General features: G+C 57.7%; 3 protein-coding genes across 7 annotated transcripts; 2 read left to right on the top strand and 1 right to left on the bottom strand.

The window, feature by feature from the left end:
• Nucleotides 1–185: 185 nt before the first annotated feature.
• On the bottom strand, nt 186–6882 carry LOC125701119 (phospholipid transfer protein). 4 transcript variants are annotated; one of them, XM_048962708.1, is made up of 17 exons: nt 6502–6882; nt 4348–4503; nt 3510–3631; nt 3274–3373; nt 3079–3207; nt 2791–2946; nt 2592–2655; nt 2394–2457; nt 2194–2285; nt 1896–2072; nt 1669–1728; nt 1409–1573; nt 1168–1235; nt 1043–1085; nt 795–858; nt 640–716; nt 186–530 (listed from the first exon to the last, which is right to left on the bottom strand). In XM_048962708.1, exons 3-17 carry the CDS (start codon nt 3622–3624, stop codon nt 390–392), a joined length of 1515 nt encoding a protein of 504 aa, XP_048818665.1. In that variant the 5' UTR covers nt 3625–3631; nt 4348–4503; nt 6502–6882; the 3' UTR covers nt 186–389. The 4 variants fall into 4 exon arrangements, with proteins under 4 accessions (XP_048818665.1, XP_048818666.1, XP_048818667.1 ...); XM_048962709.1 differs by lacking the exon at nt 6502–6882 and adding an exon at nt 5325–5530; XM_048962710.1 differs by lacking the exon at nt 4348–4503.
• On the top strand, nt 6034–17005 carry PCIF1 (phosphorylated CTD interacting factor 1). The gene is made up of 17 exons (XM_048962704.1): nt 6034–6142; nt 6347–6458; nt 8858–8996; nt 9192–9316; nt 9740–9877; nt 10050–10180; nt 10419–10573; nt 10772–10919; nt 11121–11204; nt 11948–12047; nt 12238–12400; nt 13062–13234; nt 13736–13822; nt 14244–14428; nt 14908–15001; nt 15209–15384; nt 15961–17005. The coding sequence occupies exons 3-17, from the start codon at nt 8873–8875 to the stop codon at nt 16199–16201; spliced, it is 2124 nt and encodes a 707-aa protein (XP_048818661.1). The 5' UTR covers nt 6034–6142; nt 6347–6458; nt 8858–8872; the 3' UTR covers nt 16202–17005.
• Nucleotides 17006–17133: 128 nt separating this feature from the next.
• Nucleotides 17134–19535, top strand: LOC125701122 (E3 ubiquitin-protein ligase RNF182-like). 2 transcript variants are annotated; one of them, XM_048962716.1, is made up of 3 exons: nt 17134–17229; nt 17759–18035; nt 18340–19535. In XM_048962716.1, exons 2-3 carry the CDS (start codon nt 17762–17764, stop codon nt 19020–19022), a joined length of 957 nt encoding a protein of 318 aa, XP_048818673.1. In that variant the 5' UTR covers nt 17134–17229; nt 17759–17761; the 3' UTR covers nt 19023–19535. The 2 variants fall into 2 exon arrangements, with proteins under 2 accessions (XP_048818673.1, XP_048818671.1); XM_048962714.1 differs by having other exon boundaries at nt 17134–18035.
• The last annotated feature ends 2006 nt before the right edge of the window (nt 19536–21541 follow it).

Here is a 21541-nt window from a genome sequence, read left to right as displayed (position 1 = left end):
GCAGCAGTGAGTGCTAATGTGCTGTGCACGGTGTCCTTGGGAGCCAGAGCTTGTGTTTCCCTTTCTGGGGAGGGCACTGGGGCTTCCTGAAAACAAACCATCCCAAAAGCAGGAGCTCTCCCCCAGAGCTGGCAGCTATGTGGTCTGGAGTGGGCTCATCCTCCAAGCAACAAAGCAGTGCAAGCTAGCATTCAGTGGTTTATTAGTGTATGAGAAGGGGTGCAACAGGGATTCCCAGAGCATCTGTCTCCACCTTGCTGCTGCCCACCTGGGTGCAGATGCCCTGCAGGATGTGTGAGTGGTATTGGGGATGTTGCTTCCTACCTACAGCCTATGGGTCCAGCCCGGGATCTGACCTTTGTCCAGGGTGAAGGAGCAAGTAAGCAGAGCTACAGCTGGTGGGGGTCTGTGTTGGCTGCTGTGGGCTGCACTGTGGGCTCAGCAGGGACTGCAGGGGTGGAGCGGTACTTCTCGATCACTTCCCGCAGCCCCTTGGAGAAGTGGAGATCAGCTCCCACTGTGAGAAATCCCTGCAAAGGAAAGAAGTATTGGCACAGGACTAGCTGTGCCTACAGCTGCCAGGACACGGTGCCCGTGTCTGCTGGAGGGGCTGGAGTTGTCCTTGTCCTGCTCGCGCACCGCGTGATTGGTGACCACCTCCCTGGTGAAGTCCATGCCTTCTGGCAGAGGAATCTGCACACCCTTCTTTGTCCTCTCTGCGTGGAGGAGGAGATGCAGTAAGCCCCATGACACTGCCTCAAGCCTTGCCACGCACAGGCAGTGGTGATGCTTACCGTTAATGATGGGCATGATTGTCAGCTGCAGCAGAGTTTTCAGCGGGGCCTGCAGTGAGAACAGCTGTGGGGAGGGGAGGCAGAATGAGTGCAGAGCTGCTGGGCAAGGTAGGGCCTGCTTGTGTTTCTCGAGGGTGGATGAAGGGGGATCCTGCACAGCCCTCCCAGAGCTGCTCCCTGCCGTGGCTGGGAGCTACCCAGGACAGTTGGACCCTCCCATACTCCAGGCTGGTACAGGGTCTGCTCACCGCCAGAGACTCCAGTGCTGACTGCTTGGAATAGATGCGAAACCTGCAGGGAGGGAAAGCAGCTGTGAGCTGGGGCAGAGGGGACTGTCCCTGGAGCCCTGGTGGGACCCCAGTGTGGGCCATACCGTCGCAGGTCCAGCTGCACGCGCAGTGCCTTCCCTTGCAGGTACACCTTGGCACTCAGCTTTGATTCCTATGGGGAGAGTGAGCTGCATGGAAACCCTGCTGCAGCCAGCATGGGCAGGCAGCGGGACAGCCTGGGTGCTGCTCCCATCTTAGGATGTCGGTGACATCCCAGGTGGGGTGCAGTGCTCCTGCCCTGTGTACTTGGGCAGGCACAGGCAAGCTGGCTGCAGCAGCACCCACCATGGCCATGCTGGAAAGCTGGACAGCAGGGCGGTCTGCAGGTACCAGCGAGATGTTGAGGAAGGCAGAGACAGAGACGGAGGTCCCCGAGGGTTTGATCACACAGCGGGGGGGAGCTGACACCTGAAGCACCAGCCTCAAGGGAGCATCCACCACAGCAGGGTTCTGGGGAGAGGGCAGGGGAGCCAGTCTGGGCAGAACTGCTCCACCCCAGGGGGGGGTCCTGTACCTCTCCTGCCCCAGTGGAGAGCTCCTCTCACCAGCATGAAGATGGTCCCAAAGAAGGTGGCTCTCAGCAGAACCTCCAGGTCCTTGGGTACCTGCAGGGAGGACAAACCTCAGGGGTAACAGAGCTGGCACTGCTGCCCCCTGCAGAGCTTCTGCCCATGCAGCACGTCCTGAAATTGTGTGGATCCCACCCCACCTCCCCCAGGCGGCACCCCTTCTCCACGCAGGCCTGTGTGCAGTGTCAAACTGTGCTGCTCACCTTCTCCCCCTCAAGCTCTATGGTCAGCACACCCGCCTGGAAGTATGCGTGCATGGCTGAGTCAAAGAAGTACTCAGAGAAGGCAACATAAACCATGCGCTCCGTCTCCTTGATCACCGGCTCCACCGCGTGGTTCTCCAGCTCCTGGTCCTCCCTCGCACGATAGAAGAACATGCCCTGGGCCGAGAATAGTGACTGTTTCTGCAGCTGCAGCACAGCTTGCTGTGCCCATTGCATGAGTTGATGCAGAGCTGTGCCAACAGGACTGGGAGAGGCAGGGCAGAATCTGGTGCCACACCTTGAAGTCCAGGTCGAGGGTTTCTGGGGAGACAGCTGGATCACGGAGCAGGGAGTAGTCAATCCCAATGTGCTCATCCACGTAGTTCCTTACTGCCAAGGAAGAGGTGCTGTGAGAAGAAAGCCTACAGGGTGGCCTGCAGTCCTTTTCTCAGCTCTGCATATGCTGCAGTAAGCAGGGTCTGGTCTTATCCTACTTACCTGGCACTGTGTCCAGCAAGGAGTTCAGCAGCACCAGGCTGGCATGCTCCAGGGATGGGCAGATCTGTGGGGAATCAGTCAGCAGTGGGGCCAGAACTCCTGGTCTAGAGGAGGACCCAGGCTGCCTCCAGCATCCCTGAGTCAGGCCCTCCTGACTGCAGTCAGGAGAGCTCTGCCCATCTCTGCTCACAGCCCTACCTGCTGGCTGAGGAGGAAGCGCATCCCTGTGACAATGAAGGTGCTCAGGAACTCATAGACCTTCCTGCAGGACACAACAGCTTTGCAGTAGCCTTCCAGCCCTGTCCCTCCACCTCCATTCCCACAAAAACACGAGGCATGGCCTGAGTTCATCTTGCCAGGCACAGGGGCATGGCTGCCACCATCGCATCAGGTGTACCTGAGTGTGCCAGAGAATCCTGCGTGCATTCTGGCAATGGAGGCATTGCAGGACATGTTGGAAATCTTGAGGCGTCCAACCTCATCCTTGGCCAGCTGCAGCACAGTATGGATGTGGACACCGTCAGCAGAAGCATTGATGGATCCAATGTCGTAGCTGGAAACCAGGGGAACAGACAGGAGGACACAGATCCTATCAGCTCCAGGACTGGGCAGCATGGCACCTGTGACATTCCTGGGCCACGGCCCGACTGTGGGACAGGCTGGTGGGCAAGGGAAAGTAACTCACAAGAACCAGTAGAGCAGCTGCCGCCTGAAGCGCAGGCTGATGGAAGCGTTGTTGATGTCGAAGGCGAGGTTCTGTTGCGGCTGGAAGTGCAGGTTGGAAAATGGCAGCTGCAGGTCCATCACCTTGACCCTGCCAGGGAGGGGACGGTAAGGCTGACCCAGGGGCTGCTGCACGCAGGGAGCAGGCAGCACTCACTGGCTGATGTTGTAGTGGAACTGCCCCTCCTTCCCGTGCAGGTCTGACACTGTGATGTTCTCCAGCTCCTGCTCCACGAAGCGCAGACCCTCCTGCTTCACTGCAATGTAAAATGAGCCTGGGCTGCCCACAGCCAGGCTGTACCGCACTCTACCAACACAGCCCACCCTACCGGTCCCACCGTGCAAGCTGGCTCCCCGCCCTGCCTGGGATCAGGGTCCTGGCCAGCCCCTTACCGAGGTCCAGCCCCTTGGAGGTAATCCGGATCTTGCAGCCAGGAGGGCTGTGCGAGGCTGCGGCCAGCCAGGGCAGCAGGAGCAGGAGGAGGAGGGGGCAGCTGCCGGCAGCCATCTCGCACCTGGGGGCAGAGCGCAGGGTCAGCATGCACCGGGCTAGCAGGGCGCACGGGGGAAGCCCAGCCACCCGGCAGGGTTATGGCTAACTGCCCAACCTGCTCTCAGCACAGGAGCCCGGGCAGAGGCTGATGAGAGGACCATCCTGTGGCCCTACTGTACTCCACACCCTGAAATCCCACAACGGTATTCTGGTTCCCATCACCTGAGAGGGCAAGCACCCCAGGGTGCTAAGTGCAAGCCCCCAGCACAGACTCCGTGGGCTTGCAGGATCAGCCCCACCCGGGGACAGCCGCTGCCCTCGGTACCAGCAGCATCCCGCCCTTCCCCAGCACAGCCAGCTCCCCTGCTTGCAGGGTGAGGTGAGCCTCATGGGGAACCCCAGCACCACAAAGGGAAGGGATTCCTCTCCCATGGGCTTTCTAGCCCTGGGAGCAGCCCCAAATGCTCCCCAAGGATGAGCACTGCCTGTCCGTGTCCCATGCCCTGCAGCTGGGCTGGGACAGAGCCAGAGATTCCTCATCCAGCAGGAAAAGGCAGACTTGCCTTCGGGATGGCAGGGACAGCACAGGGCTTCCCCACCATGTTTCTGCTCAGTTCTCTGCAAGGGAGAGGACAGATCCCCTTCTGCTCAGGATCCAGAGCCTCCATCCGTCCCGGAGGGCCACGCTCAGACTGGGGCAGCTCGCCTACACAATACTGGCTAAGTTTGTATACTTACAGTGTGACTTGTCTTCGGCTTCTCTGGTCTGGGGAAACTGAATCACGTGAAGGGAGGGAGAGAGAACACCAGCAGCTCCAGGAGTTTCTTCTGAGCTGGCTCAGGCTCCCCTGCGTTTATATATCCCACCAGCCGCCACCCCTTGTGAGCCCACAGCTGGGAGGAGACACAGCAAACAGGAGGATGAAGGGCTCGGGGACGCCAGCCGCGCAGCGCAGGGTGGCTTCATCATTTTGGGGAAGTGCCGACCCCCAGTCCTGCTGGTGCTCAACTCCCCACCGTGCTCTGCCAGCTCCAGCACTGCCCAGTGGGCTCTGTGCCACGGCTGCAGCTGAACACAAGTCCCTTGGGCCAGAGGTACAACGGGAACTGCTTTGTGCCCATCTATGAGGTGAGCATCAGACAGGGAAGCTGCTCTGGTTGCTGGAGCCACAGAGCCACTCTAACAGCCTGGCATGTATCAGGGTCTCCAGGGCCCACAGCCACCAGGGCTCATCCCCAGCCTGCTTCCAGCAGCTGAGCAGACACAGATGTGCTCAGTTCTGTGAGAGGCACTGCAGAAGTGAGCCAGCATGCCTACATTCCCTTTCTGATCCATTAAGTGCCCATCGCCAAGAGGCCAGGAAGAGCGGCACTGCCAGCAATGTGCAGCACAGCGGCACCGCTCAGCCCAGGAGAGACAAAGCGCTGCCTATGCTTCGCCGCAAGCCCCTCTGCATTCCAAAGGACAAGGCTTGGTGCTTTCCCTCCGTGGAACCTCGGACAAATCCTGCTGAGCCCCTCCTTCCCCCTCCTCCAAGCGCCCGCAGAACAGAGTTGGTCTGAGCCAGCACTTTGTGGTCGGGGCGATTATCTGCACACACACAGCCGGGCTGTGGGGGCTCACGCTCTGGAAACAGAGAGACTTAGGAGACCGGGTGCTTACACAGCACTTATCCCTTCCAAACTGCTTCGCCAGCATTAACTATTACACTGACCCCAGTGCTCCGGGTGCAGAGGGCAGGCCTCCAGCGGGAGCGAGCGGGTCGGGCGGCCGCGGGCAGAAGGAAAGCTGTGCGAGCTCACGGCCGGGCAGGGGGAGGCAAAGGGCGGGGCGTCGGGACCGCGGATGGGGAGAATCGCCCCTCGTCGGAAGGTGTCGCGCCGCACTTTCCCGGCAGCCACGGCCGCCAGGCGAGGCTGCAGCTCCGGGCTCCTGGCTGCGCGCCCGCGGCCCCGCCCGGCCCCACCAGCGCCGCGCCCCGCGGCCACACGCGGCGGAGCCGCACCGCTAAGTGCCGGACGGGCGGCGCTGCGGACGGAACGCGGTGGGCGACCGCGGCTCGCCGCCAGCGCTGCGGGCCCCGCCCCGGGCCGCGCCGCACTTCAAAGCCGCTCCACCGGCGGCCTCGCCCCGCCTGATGGGAACCGCCCGCGGCGGGCGGACGTGGCCGCGAGGCCGGGCCCGGCCCTGCCCATAGCGGGGCGGTGCCGGCGTGCCACACTCAAGATGGCGCCGGGGCAGACGGCGCTGTCGCGGCGCGCGCATGCGCCGCTCCATCTACAAAAGCGCGGGCCGCGCACCGCGCAAGCGCACCGCCAGCGCGCCCGGGCGCGGAGGGTGACGCGCGTGCGCGAGAGGGCGTCCCGGCGGCGGCGCCTGCGCAGTGCCTAGGGCGGGGCGGCCCGCGCCTGCGCGCTGCCGGCCCGCGGTCCCGGCGCAAGATGGCGGCGGCGGGGCGGGTGAGGCGGAGGTGGGGCGGCGGCGGGAAGCGCGGCGGTGCGCGGTGCCCACAGCCCCCAGCCTCACGCCCAGGTAAGCGGCGCTCCCGCGCGACCGGGGGTCTCCGCAACGGAGAGAGAGGCCGGCGGGCCTGCGGCGCGGCGGCAGGTCGGGGTGAGGCGGCGTAGGCCCGCGGCCGCCATCTTAGAACGCGCCAGCCGCAGCTCGGCGCGCTCCGCTCCGCACGCGCCGCCCATCCCGCGCGGCCCTCCCCGCTAACGGCTCCTGTCTCCGCAGCGGCCCCCGCGGGCACGGCGCGGGACGCCCCGCTATGAGGATGCGGCCCCGGCGCGCTAGCGGCGAGCACCGAGCGACGGCCCCGCGTCCCGCCCGGCAGCAGCGCGGCCCCGTAAGTACCGCCCGGCGCCGCCCCCAGCGGCCGCGCCCCGCACCGCTGCCGGCCGCCCGCGTAGTCGCCGCCGCTCCTCTCCGCGCTCGCTCGGTCTCGGCACTCCGCGCCGGGAGCTCCGCCCGCAGCACCACACGCCGTCCGGCCGCGCTCCCCGCGCGCTGCGGGCGGCCCCTGGAGCTCCGTGCGCTGCGCGGCCCCTACCCGAGAGCGGCTGACACGGAAAGGCTGTGCCCTCCGCTTCGCCGCGGTTCGGGGCTGAGGGAAAACCCTGCCGTGTTCCCGGGGGCTGTCGCTGCTCTCCTTTGTCCGCGTTTGCCGTTGTCCCGTGCAAAATCCCGCCTTGACAGACGTTGGCTGTGCTGCGCTCCGTGTCCATTGCCGCCTGGCCGCGCTCTCTGTTCGTGCTGCTGCTCCTATAGGCTGTAAGCTCTCTGGGCAGGGACAGCGTTCTGTGTTTGCAAAGCACTGTATGCGTCGTGTGGTGTATAAAGCAGTACCGTAACCGCTGTAAAACCTTTGCTCTGGGTCCCTTTCACTGTCGCCACAACACTAGGCGCATAAAGATGGAGTTCCTTCTGTCAGGCTAGTTTGTTTCTTTTCTTTTGGCGGAGTTAAAGGTTGCTGGGATTTGCTACTCACCCAAACTGATAAAGTGGTAGAGCTGCTTTGGACTTCCCCCATCCTAGTTTATCCATAAACCGGAGAGATAAAGAACAAGAAGCCCCATCTGACCACTGGTTAGAGCTGTCAGTGGTAAGAGGTGCTGGGAGCTGCTGCCCTTCTGACACCTGGTGCCAGCTGTAATTATTAAAATCCATGTGTGGCTCTCCCTGGGAGGTCTGCTCCCATCCTTGTGTAACTGTTACTATATCATCTATGCAACGTGCATGACACACCAGCAAATGCAGGTAAACTTTCCCTTTTTAAGAAGGAGGCTGAACGTTTTTAGAAAGTTCCTGCCAGGAATTTGATGAGGTTCGTGATGTGCAGCCCATGGCCTCAGATCAGCTTTCTGGCAGAGAATGAGGTGCTGCTCAGGTGGCAGCTGCCTGAAGTGTGACTGCAGAGGTCACAGGAGGGCTGGAGTTCAGGAGGAAGTGTCAGTAAACAAATATTACACAACACTCAATGCTGGGGTGATTAAATGTACAGATTGCATTGGTGCAGTCTTTGTAGCAGGTGCATTTGCCTGTGGGTATGGATGTTGTTATCTCTGTAGCTGTGAGCAGAGGTCATAACTCCAGGTTTCTGCAGTACCCTGCACCTTTCCGTGCTTACCCTGAGGGAAGGATGGAAACATCTTCCCAGGAGCTGGCAGGAGCAGGTGTTCCTCAGTCCTGCCCTGCGTCACAGCGATTCACTGTCAGTGCTGCAGACAGCCTGGCAAGAACCTACCTGCTCATTCTTGAGCTCAGCTCTCACTGTTCTTTTGAAAAGCCTGGTGATGTTTTCATGGACAGGATGGGGAGTTCAGATCAGTTAAAAACACACTTAGTGCAGGATGATGTGTGCACAACAGCATGGTGTGCGTGCAGCTCTCACGTTGCATAGGGCATCTCCAAAGGCCTGAATAGAGTTAAATAACGGAGGTAGAAGTAATTATTTAAAATGCCTCGTTTCCCCCGGTTTGGTTGCAGCAATCTGTAGTAATTGGCTCAACAGTGCTATTTCAGAAACTTCCCTGGGGGAAGAAGAGTGAATGAGAGGAAAAACCTGGCTGTTCTTCTGCAGCTGACAGTATTAAACGATGATTAAGAGGAGCGTTTCATTTTGAACAGACTTTCTTTTGCATAACTGTTGTTATGTAAATGCAAAATTCCGAAGGCTTAAACAGCCTGACAGTCAGTCCATGTCTGGAACATAATGAGGAAAATAATTCCATAGTTGTTCATTCCTAGCCTGTGGTCCTGTGAGCCACCAGAGCTGTTATTAGTGAAGCAGCAGGGCTATTTTGTATAGCAGAAGTTCTTTAATAACTGCTTTTTGTTTAAATTGCATATGGTTATATGTGGGTAAATACTAATTTAAACTGGCACCAGGGATAGCAGATCAGATATGGCCAGTACTACTAGTGTGGTAGGGGATGGTAAACGTTCACAGTGAAGCATATTTTATTTTCTGTGCTCTCAGCACTGCTGTGTGGGATGAGACACTGCAGCCCTAGGAGAGGGAAGTAGCTGAAAAGTGAGTATTTTGAGTGCTGGCCATAAGAACTCCCTGATGTACTGTTCAGAGGTAGGTGCATCTGGGATAAGTGGTATTTTTCAGGACTTAGGTCTTATTTTGTATGTACTGGTTCAAGCCCGTTTTACTGGCAGTTAACTTTTACTGTGAGTGGGCCAGGTGGCTCTGGGATCTTTCCTGCTGTGATGTGGATTTTTTGTCTGATTTTTTAGTGTGGTTGCTGAGAAATGGCCAATGAGAATCACGGAAGCCCTGCGGAGGAGGCATCTCTAATGAGTCACTCACCTGGCACCTCCAACCAGAACCAGCCCAGCTCCCCCAAACCTATGCGACTGGTACAGGACCTCCCAGGTACTGATTCTGCTTCTGAGGAAGCCCAGCACAGGGTTCTGAAGGGCCCCAGTAGCTGGGAAGGGAAGGTGGAGTGGGGCTAATGAGAGAGTTCAGGAACGAGGCTTGTTGTGGTGTGCAGGGGTGGTAATGGGGACCTGAATGGTAGAGCTTTGCAGTACTGACCTTATGCTGGCTGTCTGACTGTGTGCTCAGATGAGCTGGTGCAGGCTGGCTGGGAGAAGTGCTGGAGCAAGAGGGAGAATCGCCCGTATTACTTCAATCGCTTCACCAACCAGTCCCTGTGGGAAATGCCTGTTCTGGGACAGCACGATGTCATTGTGAGTAAGCACGTGTGTCCAGGGGCTGTGCTCACACTGGGATATTCCTCTGGGACGTGGCATTGCCTGTGTGGGAGGGCCTTCTGTATCTGCAGAACTCCTCTCCCCATCCATTGCGTGGCTGGGATCTGGTGAAACACAATGCAGTGTTCCTCATTCCGGTGCACTGCTTGAACAAACTCGCTGTGGGGGAGCTGTGTTGCATTTTTCTTGTCTAAGTCTCAAACTAACAGACCAAATAAATGGTTCAGACACAAGTCTAAAAGCTAAGTTTTTAGCTTTCTGCAGGTGTGTTAGTGTCATTACTTTTGTCCGCTTGGGAGCTGGGGGTGGTGCAAAGGAAAATTAAAAGGACTTATTGCCTTTGGTACTCTGCAGTAGCAGCTGATGAACTAATGAGTACTGCTGTTTGGATGCTCTTAGTCAGACCCTCTGGGATTGAATGCAGCTCCTATGCCACTGGAAAGTGGAATGGTAGAGACCTCAGTGGAGAGCAAGCAAAGGAAGAGGAGATTCTCTGAGGAAGTTCCCCCAAGTGGCAACAGTGTGAAAAAGCCCAAGGTGAGTTGAGTGTTAAAATAGTCTTAAAGATGTTGTCAGAATTCAGACCTAGAGGGTCCAGAGCTTGGACCTTTTATTTTGTGAAGCTCTGGTACAGGGCTGTTAGGTATACTGTGATTCCTCCGTTCTGCCTTTCTCTGTGAGGGCAGTAATTCATCTTTTCCTCTCCCAGTCGGATATTCCGGGGACCCCAGCTGCTCAGCCAGTCCCCAGCTCTCCCAGTATTCCAGGATCCTCTGTTCTGAAGGCATGGTGTGTTTCACCTGAAGATAAGCAGCAGGCAGCTCTTCTACGACCAACTGAGTGAGTTGTATCCACTTATTTCTGTTCTCAGGGGTGGGGAGAGGGTAGAGACAGCTGGTCTTCCAAGTGTCTTTGAAGAATAACCTGGAGGATGTAGCAGGCTTGTCTGTCTTTGCAAGCAGTCTTCGATAGTTCAATTTTTTGGCTGGTAAAACAGCCCCAGGAAACGTCTTTAAAAGCAATATCCGATAATTAGCCAGTGATCCGATCATCCTGACGACATCTCCTTCTGTCATAGAGTGTACTGGGACCTGGATATTCAGACAAATGCAGTGATTAAGCAGAGGGCACCATCTGAAGTGCTTTCTCCACACCCTGAAGTGGAGCTGCTTCGATCCCAGCTCATTCTCAAGCTGAGGCAACATTACCGTGAGCTCTGCCAGCAGCGAGAAGGCAAGTTGCTCTCCTGCTCCCCTTTTTGTGTTCTCACTCCTGCAGTGCTGCACTGTTCTTCCTTCTGGTTCTTGTCTCTCCTCGCTGTGCTTTCTTTATTTGGTAATTATATTCTCATTAAGCTGACCTGCAGTGTAATGATTCTTGTCAGAGCTTCTTTTTGTCATACAATTTCACCCTTTTTTTGTCCTTCTCCAGGGATTGACCCCCCAAGGGAGTCTTTTAACCGCTGGATGTTGGAGAGGAAGGTGGTGGATAAAGGGACAGATCCTCTTTTACCGAGTGACTGCGAGCCAGTAGTGTCTCCTTCCATGTTCAGAGAAATCATGAATGACATTCCCATCAGGTACTGTTGAAAAACAGGACAAATTTTGGAGTTGTTTTTGTCTCGGGCCAGTCCAGTGATTTACCTGCTTTAGTTTTCTGCTTTTGTGTTTTACTTTTGCTGATGAAGTGGTGAGGTGCTGGTGGTGTAAAATTCTGGGAACTGGACCTGGCCTTCGTGGCAGCTGTGAAACTGATGCGTGTGAATTTATACTTACCTCAGGCTATCCAGAATTAAGTTCCGTGAAGAAGCCAAGAGGCTGCTCTTCAAGTATGCTGAGGCTGCAAAACGGCTCATTGAATCCAGGTAGGAGTTCCTCTTGCAGTGCTGCCACTTTCAGAAATGAGAAGGAGTTTATGGCAACTTTTAAGAGGAGCTGTCGTGTCACTTTATTCAGTATTGGCCATCTTCTTACTGAGGAAAAGCAAAGTTAGGAACACGTGAGGGAAAAACAGTAGTTCTGGAGCTGTCTTTTGAGGGTAATGTCACAGTGAAAGCAAACAGTGGCAAGCTGAATGCGTGCGGAGATGAGCAATTCTGCATATGGAATGCCTTTGTCATTTATCCCTCAGATAATAGAAAAGTGATTGGATGCTCACTGCTATTAAACAAGAACAAACTTAAGATGATATTTTATTACACCACATGTATTTTTCCTGAAGAGCTCTGCCACAGGACACAGAATTTAAGAAGGGAAAAAAACCTGAAGCTTGTTAACAGGGTAGTTTTCTCAGAGTTGCAAGTTCCTGGCAATGGCTGCATTTGATAATGGGAGGCAAGATCAAAATGAGCCATTTTCCTAACCAATCCTTCATCTGCTGTTCCTGTCACAGGAGAGGACAGCACAGTTACACTGTATTTTGGTGAGAGCAGGGCAGTGATCGTGTCATGAAAATGTCTGGAAGCACTTTGCACAGGGTGCCTGCAGGGGAGAGGCAGCGAGGGCCCTGAGGTGTCAGCGCTGTTCCCTGCTAACAAGGCTGTTGTGGTGGTATGGAATATATTGCCCTGCAGCTGAGGGTTTAATCCCACTTGCCTGTTTTGTGCAGGAGTGCATCACCAGACAGCAGGAAGGTGGTGAAATGGAATGTGGAGGACACCTTCAGCTGGCTGCGACGGGACCATTCTGCTTCTAAGGAGGACTACATGGTCAGTTGTGCAGCTGGGTGCAGTGGGGCTGTGAAAGCACGGGTGTGCAGGGCCAGATAAAGATCCTCGAAAGGCTGTGATTGCATTTCCTCCACTTTGCAAAATGGAAGCAACAAAGGTTCAGAGACTCTGCACAGCTGTGGGGTCAGGAGGTGGGCTGTGTAAGGACTCTGGTTCTGTGATTCTGCAGGACCGCCTGGAGCACCTGCGCAAGCAGTGTGGGCCCCACGTGTCTGCTGCAGCAAAGGACTCTGTGGAAGGCATCTGCAGTAAGATCTACTACATATCCCTCGAATATGTCAAGCGGATCCGGGAGAAGCATCTTGCCATCCTCAAAGAAAACAATATATCTGGTACAGCAAACCTTTTCCTTCTTCCTTGGTCTCTGCTTCTTTCATCGCTACCATTCTTTAGCCCTTTTCCCTTTGGGTCCTGGCTCTCCTCAGACATTCTCCCTCCAGATTCCAATGTCTGCCTTTTGCTGCTTGTTTTTGCTGCCCGTGTTCACACCCAGCGATGTGTTCATGATTCCTTCTGGCCAATCTTTAGTTTTAGCTCTCTTTTTTTTCTGCCTAAGCTGAGGGTGAGGTTCTGTCCAAGATAGGTGGCAGAAAGGTTCCTTTGCCTCCTGCATTTAAGAGCCTGGGAGTATTAGCTGGTTTTCAAATAACTTTGGAGCAAACTGAAATAACAGTGACAGCAAGGAAATTGTTTTACTCACCCAGAGCATGCCTGATGGTGTTGGAATGGTTGCACGACATCTACAGGTTGACTGCATTACAGATGGAGAAGTACTGTGCTGTGGTTCCTCTCCGTGCTCTGTGGGTGATGGAATTTTGGGAATCAGTTCTGAACTTAGGTAGCTGCCTACGTGATCTGTGAAGGACCACCCCTGTGGTTTGGAGAGATTACTTTGCTCTTCAGCCTTACTCCTGCACGTTCCGAGGTGGAAGGAAGACCTATCCCAGCTGTCCCTGGATTCTAATGGGCTGCCTTGCTCTTTATTCTCCATAGCTGAGGTAGAAGCTCCTGAAGTCCAGGACAGGCTCGTGTACTGTTACCCAGTGAGACTGGCCATCCCCTCCCCACCACTCCCCAGTGTGGAAATGCACATGGAAAACAATGTGGCATGTGTGCGGTACAAGGGGGAAATGGTGAAAGTGAGCCGCAACTACTTCAGCAAGCTGGTAAGAGCTGACTGCCACGCCTGCATGACTGCTGCTGCACAGTGCTCCTTCATGAGAGCTTTCATTTCTCCTTTTCCTCCAAGAAGGGACCGAGCAGTTGGACACAGCACTGCCCTGTGGAGGCTGTCTGGTGTTGCCCTAATAGTAGCACGGATGAGGACAGCTTCATTTTCCTTAGTCAGGGTCAGCCTTCTGCTGGGAGCACTTAGGAGGTGTTGTGTGTCTGCTTTGGTACATGCTGTGCTGCCAGAATGGTTGTACTCCACCGAGGCAGCCCTTGCTGAGAGAGACTTGCTGATGTGTTACATTCATTCGTGCTAGAGGATAGCTTGCAGTTCATTCCCACAGTAAGAGCAGATGAGCTGAAAAGCCTTCATGCAGAACCCTGCCTGCTCCTTTTGTTCATCGGTGTTTCTTCTCATGTCACGATATGTTTTGTGTTCTGGCTGCCTTACCTTTGTTGATACTGTTTGTTTTTAATGGCTGGGCCTTCTCTTCCAGTGGCTTCTCTACCGGTACAGTTGCATTGATGACTCTGGCTTTGAAAAGTTCCTACCCAGGGTTTGGTGCCTTCTCCGACGATACCAGGTACTTGTTGTTGCTGTTGTTGTGCATCAGAACACCTGGGGAACTGAACTCGTTGCTCTGAGGGGTCTGCAGCTCTCAGAGCCTGGTGCAAAATAGGGCTTAAACTGAGTCAGTGGTGGGGATAAATTGTAATGAAGAGCTTTCAGTAGTCATTGACGTTTTTGTGAGGCCTAACTGAAGGTTCCTGGGGAATACATGTAAAAACTGACAGTTGGTTTGACAGGACCTGAGCTGAAGAAAGTATCTAAAGAGCATTCCTAGGTTCATTCAGGGGACCTATGAGAATTTGAGAGAGGACGAGGGGGCCCTGCATACCTGGAGGAGTGAGTGTGTGGACATGTAGGCCTCGGTCCATATTCCATGAAGGGAGCAGCAGCAATAGCAAGTGCAGGCACCACTCACCGGGGTTTGCTCTCCTCAGATGATGTTCGGTGTGGGTCTGTATGAAGGAACTGGCCTGCAGGGGGCACTTCCCGTGCACGTCTTTGAAGCCCTCCACAAGCTCTTTGGAGTGAGTTTTGAATGCTTTGCCTCGCCACTGAATTGCTATTTTAAACAGTACTGTTCGGCCTTCTTGGATACAGACGGGTATTTTGGATCCAGGGGGTGAGTCTTGTGTTCTGGTGCCCTTTGCTGTGTGTCTGTGTGGGTGCGTGCACGTGTGCAGAGCAGTGATTCAGGACAGGCTGACGCGTTGAGTAGTCAGTAGTTGAGCAGAAAGATGTGTGCTTCAGGCCCACTGAAAGCAGGGAGTGAGCACAGATCGGCGGTGAAACGACCAGCAGTGTGCCACTGGTCCAGCCAGAGCTGTCTGATGCAGTTTATAGGTCTGCCAGTGTTTGCCCTTGTTCAGAAGAAAGGAGGGAGTAGGCCCTCAGGCAGTCGGCTTGCATCAGCAGTCAGCCTTCAGTGACCACAGATGGAATGTGTCCCAGTGACTGTGCTGTGGAGGAGTGGCAGCCCTGTACTGCTGAGATTCAGTCCTTCTGAGCATGAGTGTCGTCTGCAAGGAAACAAATGTTTTTTAAGGTCCAACAATCAGGTGTCTGGCCTCCCTGATAGTGATGTTTGTCTTTTTCCTGTAGCCCGTGCCTGGATTTCTTCCCTATAAGTGGGTCTTTTGAGGCAAATCCTCCGTTCTGTGAGGAGCTGATGGATGCCATGGTCTCTCACTTTGAGGTACGTTCACTCTGCTGTGTTGTTCTGAACGGAGCCGTGCAGTCACCTGCTCCCCACTGTGTGCTCACAACAAGGCTGTCAGTCAAAAAGTAGAGGGCTGTCACTGCTGCTGTACTGCTCTGGAAGCACAACTTTTCCTTTCCATAGAAGGCAGTAGGCATTGTCATTGCTCAGCCGAGACTAAGATTGGTTTTCTTTTTGGACTAGAAACTGCTGGAGAGTTCCAGTGAGCCCCTGTCCTTTATTGTCTTCATCCCTGAGTGGAGGGACCCTCCCACGCCCGCCCTGACCCGCATGGAGCAGAGCAAGTTCAAGAGGCACCAGCTCATCCTGTCAGCCTTCGATCACGAGTACCGCAGCGGGTCTCAGCATGTCTGCAAAAAGTAGGCCTTCCCTTGGGGTCCCTGCAGGGTGCCCTTCTGATGAGCTGCCTCTCAGGGAAGCTGTGTGCTGAGATATCTCAGTGGGAATCGATGGAAGGAAGGGAAGAGGAAAGATTGTGCAGTGCGTCATCGTCCTGGGTTGTTAAGAGGTGTAGAATCCCCAGTGTTGTGGATTTTCGCATTTGTTTAATGACTGCTGAGGTGTTTTGCTAATTAAAAGATTTGAGTGATGTGTTTCTTGGGTACAAGTCCAGTATGAACTGTTTATGTCATGTAGTGCTGCGGTGATGCTCCGTGTCCCTCTGCCAGCTCTCATTTGGCAAGCCACAGCTGAGCATTTTCCTGGGCTGCCAGATGCCAGAGAGGCTCAGCAATTCAGTATTGTTCAGAAGGAGGCAGAAGGAAGGCACTCTCCTCTTTTCCACGTGATAATGAGTGAAAAGGGCAGAGAGGAATACTTGTCCTAAAACCTACCTGCGGGAAGAGGAGAGGCAGGTGGCAGGGAAGCGTAGCGGTGTGACTTACTGGCAGGCGGGCTGCCGGGAGATGCTGAGTGCCTGCTGTCTTTCCTTGCAGGGAGGAGATGTACTACAAGGCCGTGCACAACACCGCCGTCCTCTTCCTGCAGAACAGCGCAGGCTTTGCCAAGTGGGAGCCCACGCCAGAGCGGCTGCAGGAACTCGTGGCGGCCTACAAGCATTCGGGCCGCACCCTCAGCTCCTCGTCGTCCTCCTCCTCCTCGTCCACCTCCTCCACAGACAAGGAGCGAGAGCTGGGCCGGGAGCAAAGCAGCAGCCGGGAGACCAACGCTAACTGAGGCAGAGGTGAGAGGCAGCAGGGAGGTGTCTGCGGCCCCGAGGAGGCTCGCCAGGCAGGCGGAGAGACTGCTGGCTGCGCAGCACCGGCCCGGGGAACTCTTGCCCAGCAGCTCATGGCACCCGCCTTCCCCTGCGAACCAGCAGCGCCAGGAGCGCCCGGCTGCCGCCAGGGAGAGGAGCTGGGCCACGGCCCGGCTGGAGGGCCAGCGACCCCCGTGCGGGCGGCAGGAGGAGCGGGCGGCCCGGTGGCTGCCCATACGTGGATGGAAGGGGCGGCCGGAGCTGGGACGCGCTCTAAGGGTGGAAGGACAGCGAGAGGGACGGCCGGCACCAGGCCCGGCGCCGCGGCTGCAAGGGGCCCAGCGGCGGCCGCAGCCCGGCGCGTGCAGGAGAAGCGCGGGCAGAGCCCGGGGTCCTGCGGCCGGACTGGCGCCAGCACCGCCGTGTCCATAGTGTAAATAGTTCTGTCTGTGTCCCTGAGCTCCCGGCAGGGCTGTGCCCGTCGCACCGCGTTCCCTTCCCACGTGTGTGAGTCCCGTGTCGGCCGACGCTGTGTACCGTACCGGAGAGGAGCGGAGGAGAGCAATTCCTTTGGTGTGTAAAGACGTCTTTGCAGCTGTTTTGTAGTCATTGTGGTTTTTATGCAGAGCCTCTGGGTTGTATTTAACCTCCGTGGGTTTTGTTTTTTAAGGATTAATTTAACACCGCTAACCATTTTATTACTTTTATCAAGAAGAGCAAAGTCTATTTTTGATTTCTGTTTCCTAGTTCTTAGGAACATTAAAAACCAGCATTCAGCTCTGCCCCGTGTCAGTGCCTTTCCTCATCTGTTGGCCTGGGGCCTGCACTCATCCCCTGCCTTCACCTCCGTCTCCCTCTGGTAGAAGAAAAATGGTTCTGGTTCTTAGTTTGGCATAGCCCATGCTTTGAACCTACATGGCACAACGCTGGGAAGTTCTTAAGGAACTTGTAGTATTTTACCCAGAATGTGGAGTGATGTTTTGCCTGGAATATGGAGTGATAGAAGGTACGCTGTCAAGAAAAGATACTGGTCATGAAAGTATGGGTGGCTTTGCTGGAATAGCACTGAGATGCCTCATATCTGTGCCTACAAAAAGGGGGTGGGTTTTGTGCAGTGTATAAAAAGCTGCAGGTCCTGGAGCAGGGATTAATGCTATAGAAAAGAGGAGAGGCTGAAAGGCCTGAGTAAGAACAGCATGAGGAATTCCATGGTGAGCTGAGGCAGGGAAGCATTTGGGGGCAGCAGGATCAGGAAATGGCTGCAGGGTGTGTATGGTCTGTTAGGTACAAAGAGGATGAGGTTCTCCAGGGATGCTTCCCACTACGGTGAGGTAGTTGACCTTCAGTGACACTCAGGGGAGACCGGAGAACTCCAGCAGCGAAGGGAGCAGCTTACAAAGCACTTTTCCCCTTCTCCTTACACGGAAGCAGGGCAGGCTGTTCCTGAAACGCAGCTGACCGCCTGCAGACGCCGATGCTAGAAAGTGTCATTACTGAAGGAGCGGGGGGGGGGGTCCTTTGTGTCTCTCCCTCAGGTGATGGCCAATTACCTCATTAAGTATTTAATCGCCGTGTCACGATGGTCAAACGAGGGAGCTGCTCGCCCGTGCTGCAGCAGCCCGCGAGCTGCGGTGCCGCGCTCAGCCAAGAAGCCGAGCATCCGTCCACACCCCCCCGCCCCCTCCTCCCGCTCCGCGTTGCCAGGCCAACGGCGCGGCGGATGCCGGCGGTCCCTGCGGCTGTGCCGGCCCCGCAGCGCTTCCCTCGCCTCCCTATGGGACGGTCCCCCCTGTCCCCTCGGAGCCCCCGCAGGTACGGGAGGGAGCGGGAGCCGGGGGGGCCGTAGGGGCGCGGCGCCGCGCCATAGGAACGCGGGGAGCCGTGCGCGATGGGGGCGAGCCGCGCCGAGGACCCCGGGCTCCACGCCGTGCGGTGCGGAGCAGCTCCCCGCCCTCGGGAAATCCCCCGCCCAGGCGCGGGGGCCGCAGAGCGGCTGAGCGGTGCGGACGGCGCTGGGAACCGGGCTGAGCCGCGGCTGGGGAGGGGGCCGCCGCGGGGCTGAGCCGGGCTCTGGCCGCGGGCCGCAGCGCTGTGATCGGGGGCTTCCCGTCCCCAGGTCCCGTCCCCATGGCCCGCGAGGACGAGGCGCGGGGCGGCTGTCAGCTCGCCGACCAGGAGCCGGAGTGCCAGATCTGCTACAGCCGCTACGACGCCCGCGCCCGCCGACCCACGGTGCTCCTCTGCGGCCACCGCCTCTGCGCCCGATGCCTGCGCCGGATGGTGGCCCTGGGGGACGCGTCGCCCCGACGACTTCGCTGCCCCTTCTGCCGCCGGCAGAGCCCGGTGCCCGGCGAGGACGCGCGACGGCCGCGGGACGACGGCGAGGGGCCGGCGCCTCCGACGCGCCGTGAGCGGGACCCCCCCTCGCCCCCCGAGGTCCTGCTGTCCCCCAGCGTGCTGCAGCCCTCGCCCGGCCCGGACTGCCTGGTGCTCACCATCCTGGAGGTGCCCGCGGGCGCGGTGCCCACGGAGGCGCTGGGCGCTCTGGAGGTGGTCCGGCTGCAGAGCCGGCGGAAGAGCCGCGCCCGGAGGTGCCGAGCCGCCCCGCGCTGCCTGCTGGGCACGCTGTGCCTGCTGTACTGCAGCTCGCTGCCCCTCGGCATCTACCTGCTGCTCAGCCAGCACCACGGCCTGGGCCTCGCGCTCGTCAGCCTCCTGCCCGCCGCCCTGCTGCTCTGCGTCTCCTGCAGCCTCTGCCAGTGCCTGTGCCGGGAGCTCTGCGCCTTCCCCTCGCCCTGACCCGCGCGGCCGAGCCCTGCGCCCGTGCTGGGGACACGTCGGAGCGCGTTGTCCTGGTGCTGAGCGCCAGCCGTGCGCGGCGCTGCCATCCTCGACTCCTTGCAGCCTGCAAGCATTCAGCCGGCTCTCAGCTCCTCCTGCTCTGCAGATGAGGGCGGCGCGATGCTCGGTGCTCACCTGGAAGGGGCCCAGCGGCGGCCGCAGCCCGGCGCGTGCAGGAGAAGCGCGGGCAGAGCCCGGGGTCCTGCGGCCGGACTGGCGCCAGCACCGCCGTGTCCATAGTGTAAATAGTTCTGTCTGTGTCCCTGAGCTCCCGGCAGGGCTGTGCCCGTCGCACCGCGTTCCCTTCCCACGTGTGTGAGTCCCGTGTCGGCCGACGCTGTGTACCGTACCGGAGAGGAGCGGAGGAGAGCAATTCCTTTGGTGTGTAAAGACGTCTTTGCAGCTGTTTTGTAGTCATTGTGGTTTTTATTTTTTAAGGATTCATTTCACACCGCTAACCATTGTGTTACTTTTACCAAGAAGAGCAAAGTCTATGTTTGATTTCTGTTTCCTAGTTCTCAGGAACGTTAAAAAGCAGCATTCAGCTCTGCCCCGTACCCCTCACCTTCCACATCCTGTGGTCCCCTCTCCCTCCCCTGACCAGGACCTCCTGATGCCCTCTGTCACCCTCTCCCTCCCTTGTCCCTTCTGTGCACATTCCCATTCCCCCCTGTCCCCATCCCTCTGTGTCCCTGTCCCCCTGTTTGCCCCCATCATACAGTGCTGTGTGCTCCCTGAACCACCTCAGCCCTGAGTGGTGGTGGCCCTGGGTTGTGGCAGATGAAGGGTGGGCACCAAAGCAGTTATTTCTGCTGTGGCACTGGGGCTTCATGGGGGGCGGGGGGTTGGTCAGGGTCTGGGCCCTACTCCTGCCCCACTCCTGCCCCATTCCTGCCCCTATCCCCCCCGCTCTCTTCAGGGCCAGTTGCCACCATTGCTGCCAGACTCCAGATCTTGGGTTTGTGCAGCTGCTCACCCTTCCCAGGACCTGTTACCCCTATGGGGCTGCTCCCACTCCCAATCTGCTGAGGGCTGGGGGGGGGCTGTGACAGGGTCTCCTCGCTGTCCTCCGTGCCGCGTGTCGCCCATCCTGCTCGGTTCTCCTTCTTGAGGCGCCGGCGCGCGTTGGCAAACCAGGTGGAGACCTGCGTCAGGCTCATGTGGCTGAGCACGGCCAGCATCACTTTCTCACCCTTGCTGGGGTAAGGATTGCGGGGGTGCCGGGCCAGCCAGGCTTTCAATGCTGCGCTGCTCTCCCGTGCTGCTCCTGCCTTTACCCGCCCTGGCTCAGCAGGCAAGGGCTGTTGGCAGCACGGTGGGCACAGCCCTGTGGGCACCGCGCAGGGCGGAGGGACCTGCGGGCACACAGGGGTTGGGGTTGGGGGGGCTGCAGCTCCCCAGGCTTGGAGGGGTTCCCAGGCCCCTGAGAGCTGTTGGGCATCGCTTACCATGGGCGTCAAGAGGCGGAGGGGTGGTGGCAGCAGGTGGTACCCGGGCAGCACGGGGCAGGCCAACAGGGTGGGCGGGGGGCCCTGTAGTGCTCCCCATGGTCCCCCGCAGCTCCTCAGCTCCTGGCTGGGGTTCCCCTTACTCTGAGGCGTTGCCATGCTGCTGGAGTGCAGCTGGGAGATGCTCTGGGGCTTTATATCGGGGTGGGGTCCTTGGTGGCGGGCGGCTGATTGGTGCATTAGTGCCCTGGCAGTGTCCCTTAAAGCCACAGTGCTGATCTGGGATGGTGGTGCCCCCCTGATGGGCGCTGCCAGATGGGGAGCAGCCCTGCTGGGGTGGGAGCAGAACCACTGGGATGGGAGCAGCAGTGTGCCAGGACCCGCACCCCTGACCTGCACATGGAGTGGGGGCACTGGGGGGCTGAGTGCCACCCCGTGAGTGGTGATGGGATGTGGCACAACAAGAGCGCTGCACACAGGGATGTAGCACGCAGAACCCTACTGCAGTGCTGGGCCCTGTCAGACCCCTTCTCAGCCCTGGAGCCCCCAGTGCAGTGTGGGGCAGTTCTCAGCCACCTGTGCTCTCTCCAAACCACCCGTGTTAGGAAGTAGTTGGGGCCACCCTGTCCTGGCCCTGTCCAGGAGGCCACAGCTGGATCCTTGTCTGCAGAGAGTCCAAGGGGGAGGAGGAGCCCCGGGATCCTTTGTGCAGTGTAGAACCGAGGCCCAGAGATGGGGGGCAGGCCGTAGTGTGGTCCCTGTGCCCCCCATCCATCTCCTGCTTGCACACCACCCGCCCAAAGCAGGATTATCCCCCAGGTTGTATCTGTCGTTAAATACCGACTAATAACGCTCTCAGGATATTAAATATGTAACAAACCCGCTTAGTGCTGGCCGGGGACGGGAAGGGGAAGGTCACCAGAGCTAATGAGCCCTGCAGCACCCCTGGGCTCACCCACAGCATCTCTGGGCTCCCTGCAGGCAGTGGCAGCCTCCAGCTGAGGCGCCCACCTGGGCCCTGTGGCTCCA

The sequence above is a fragment of the Lagopus muta genome, chromosome 16 (genome assembly GCF_023343835.1).
Source record: "Lagopus muta isolate bLagMut1 chromosome 16, bLagMut1 primary, whole genome shotgun sequence".
Taxonomy (NCBI): domain Eukaryota; kingdom Metazoa; phylum Chordata; class Aves; order Galliformes; family Phasianidae; genus Lagopus; species Lagopus muta.
The sequence above is the reverse complement of the archived record's forward strand: the minus strand, read 5'-3'. Positions and strand labels throughout refer to the sequence as shown.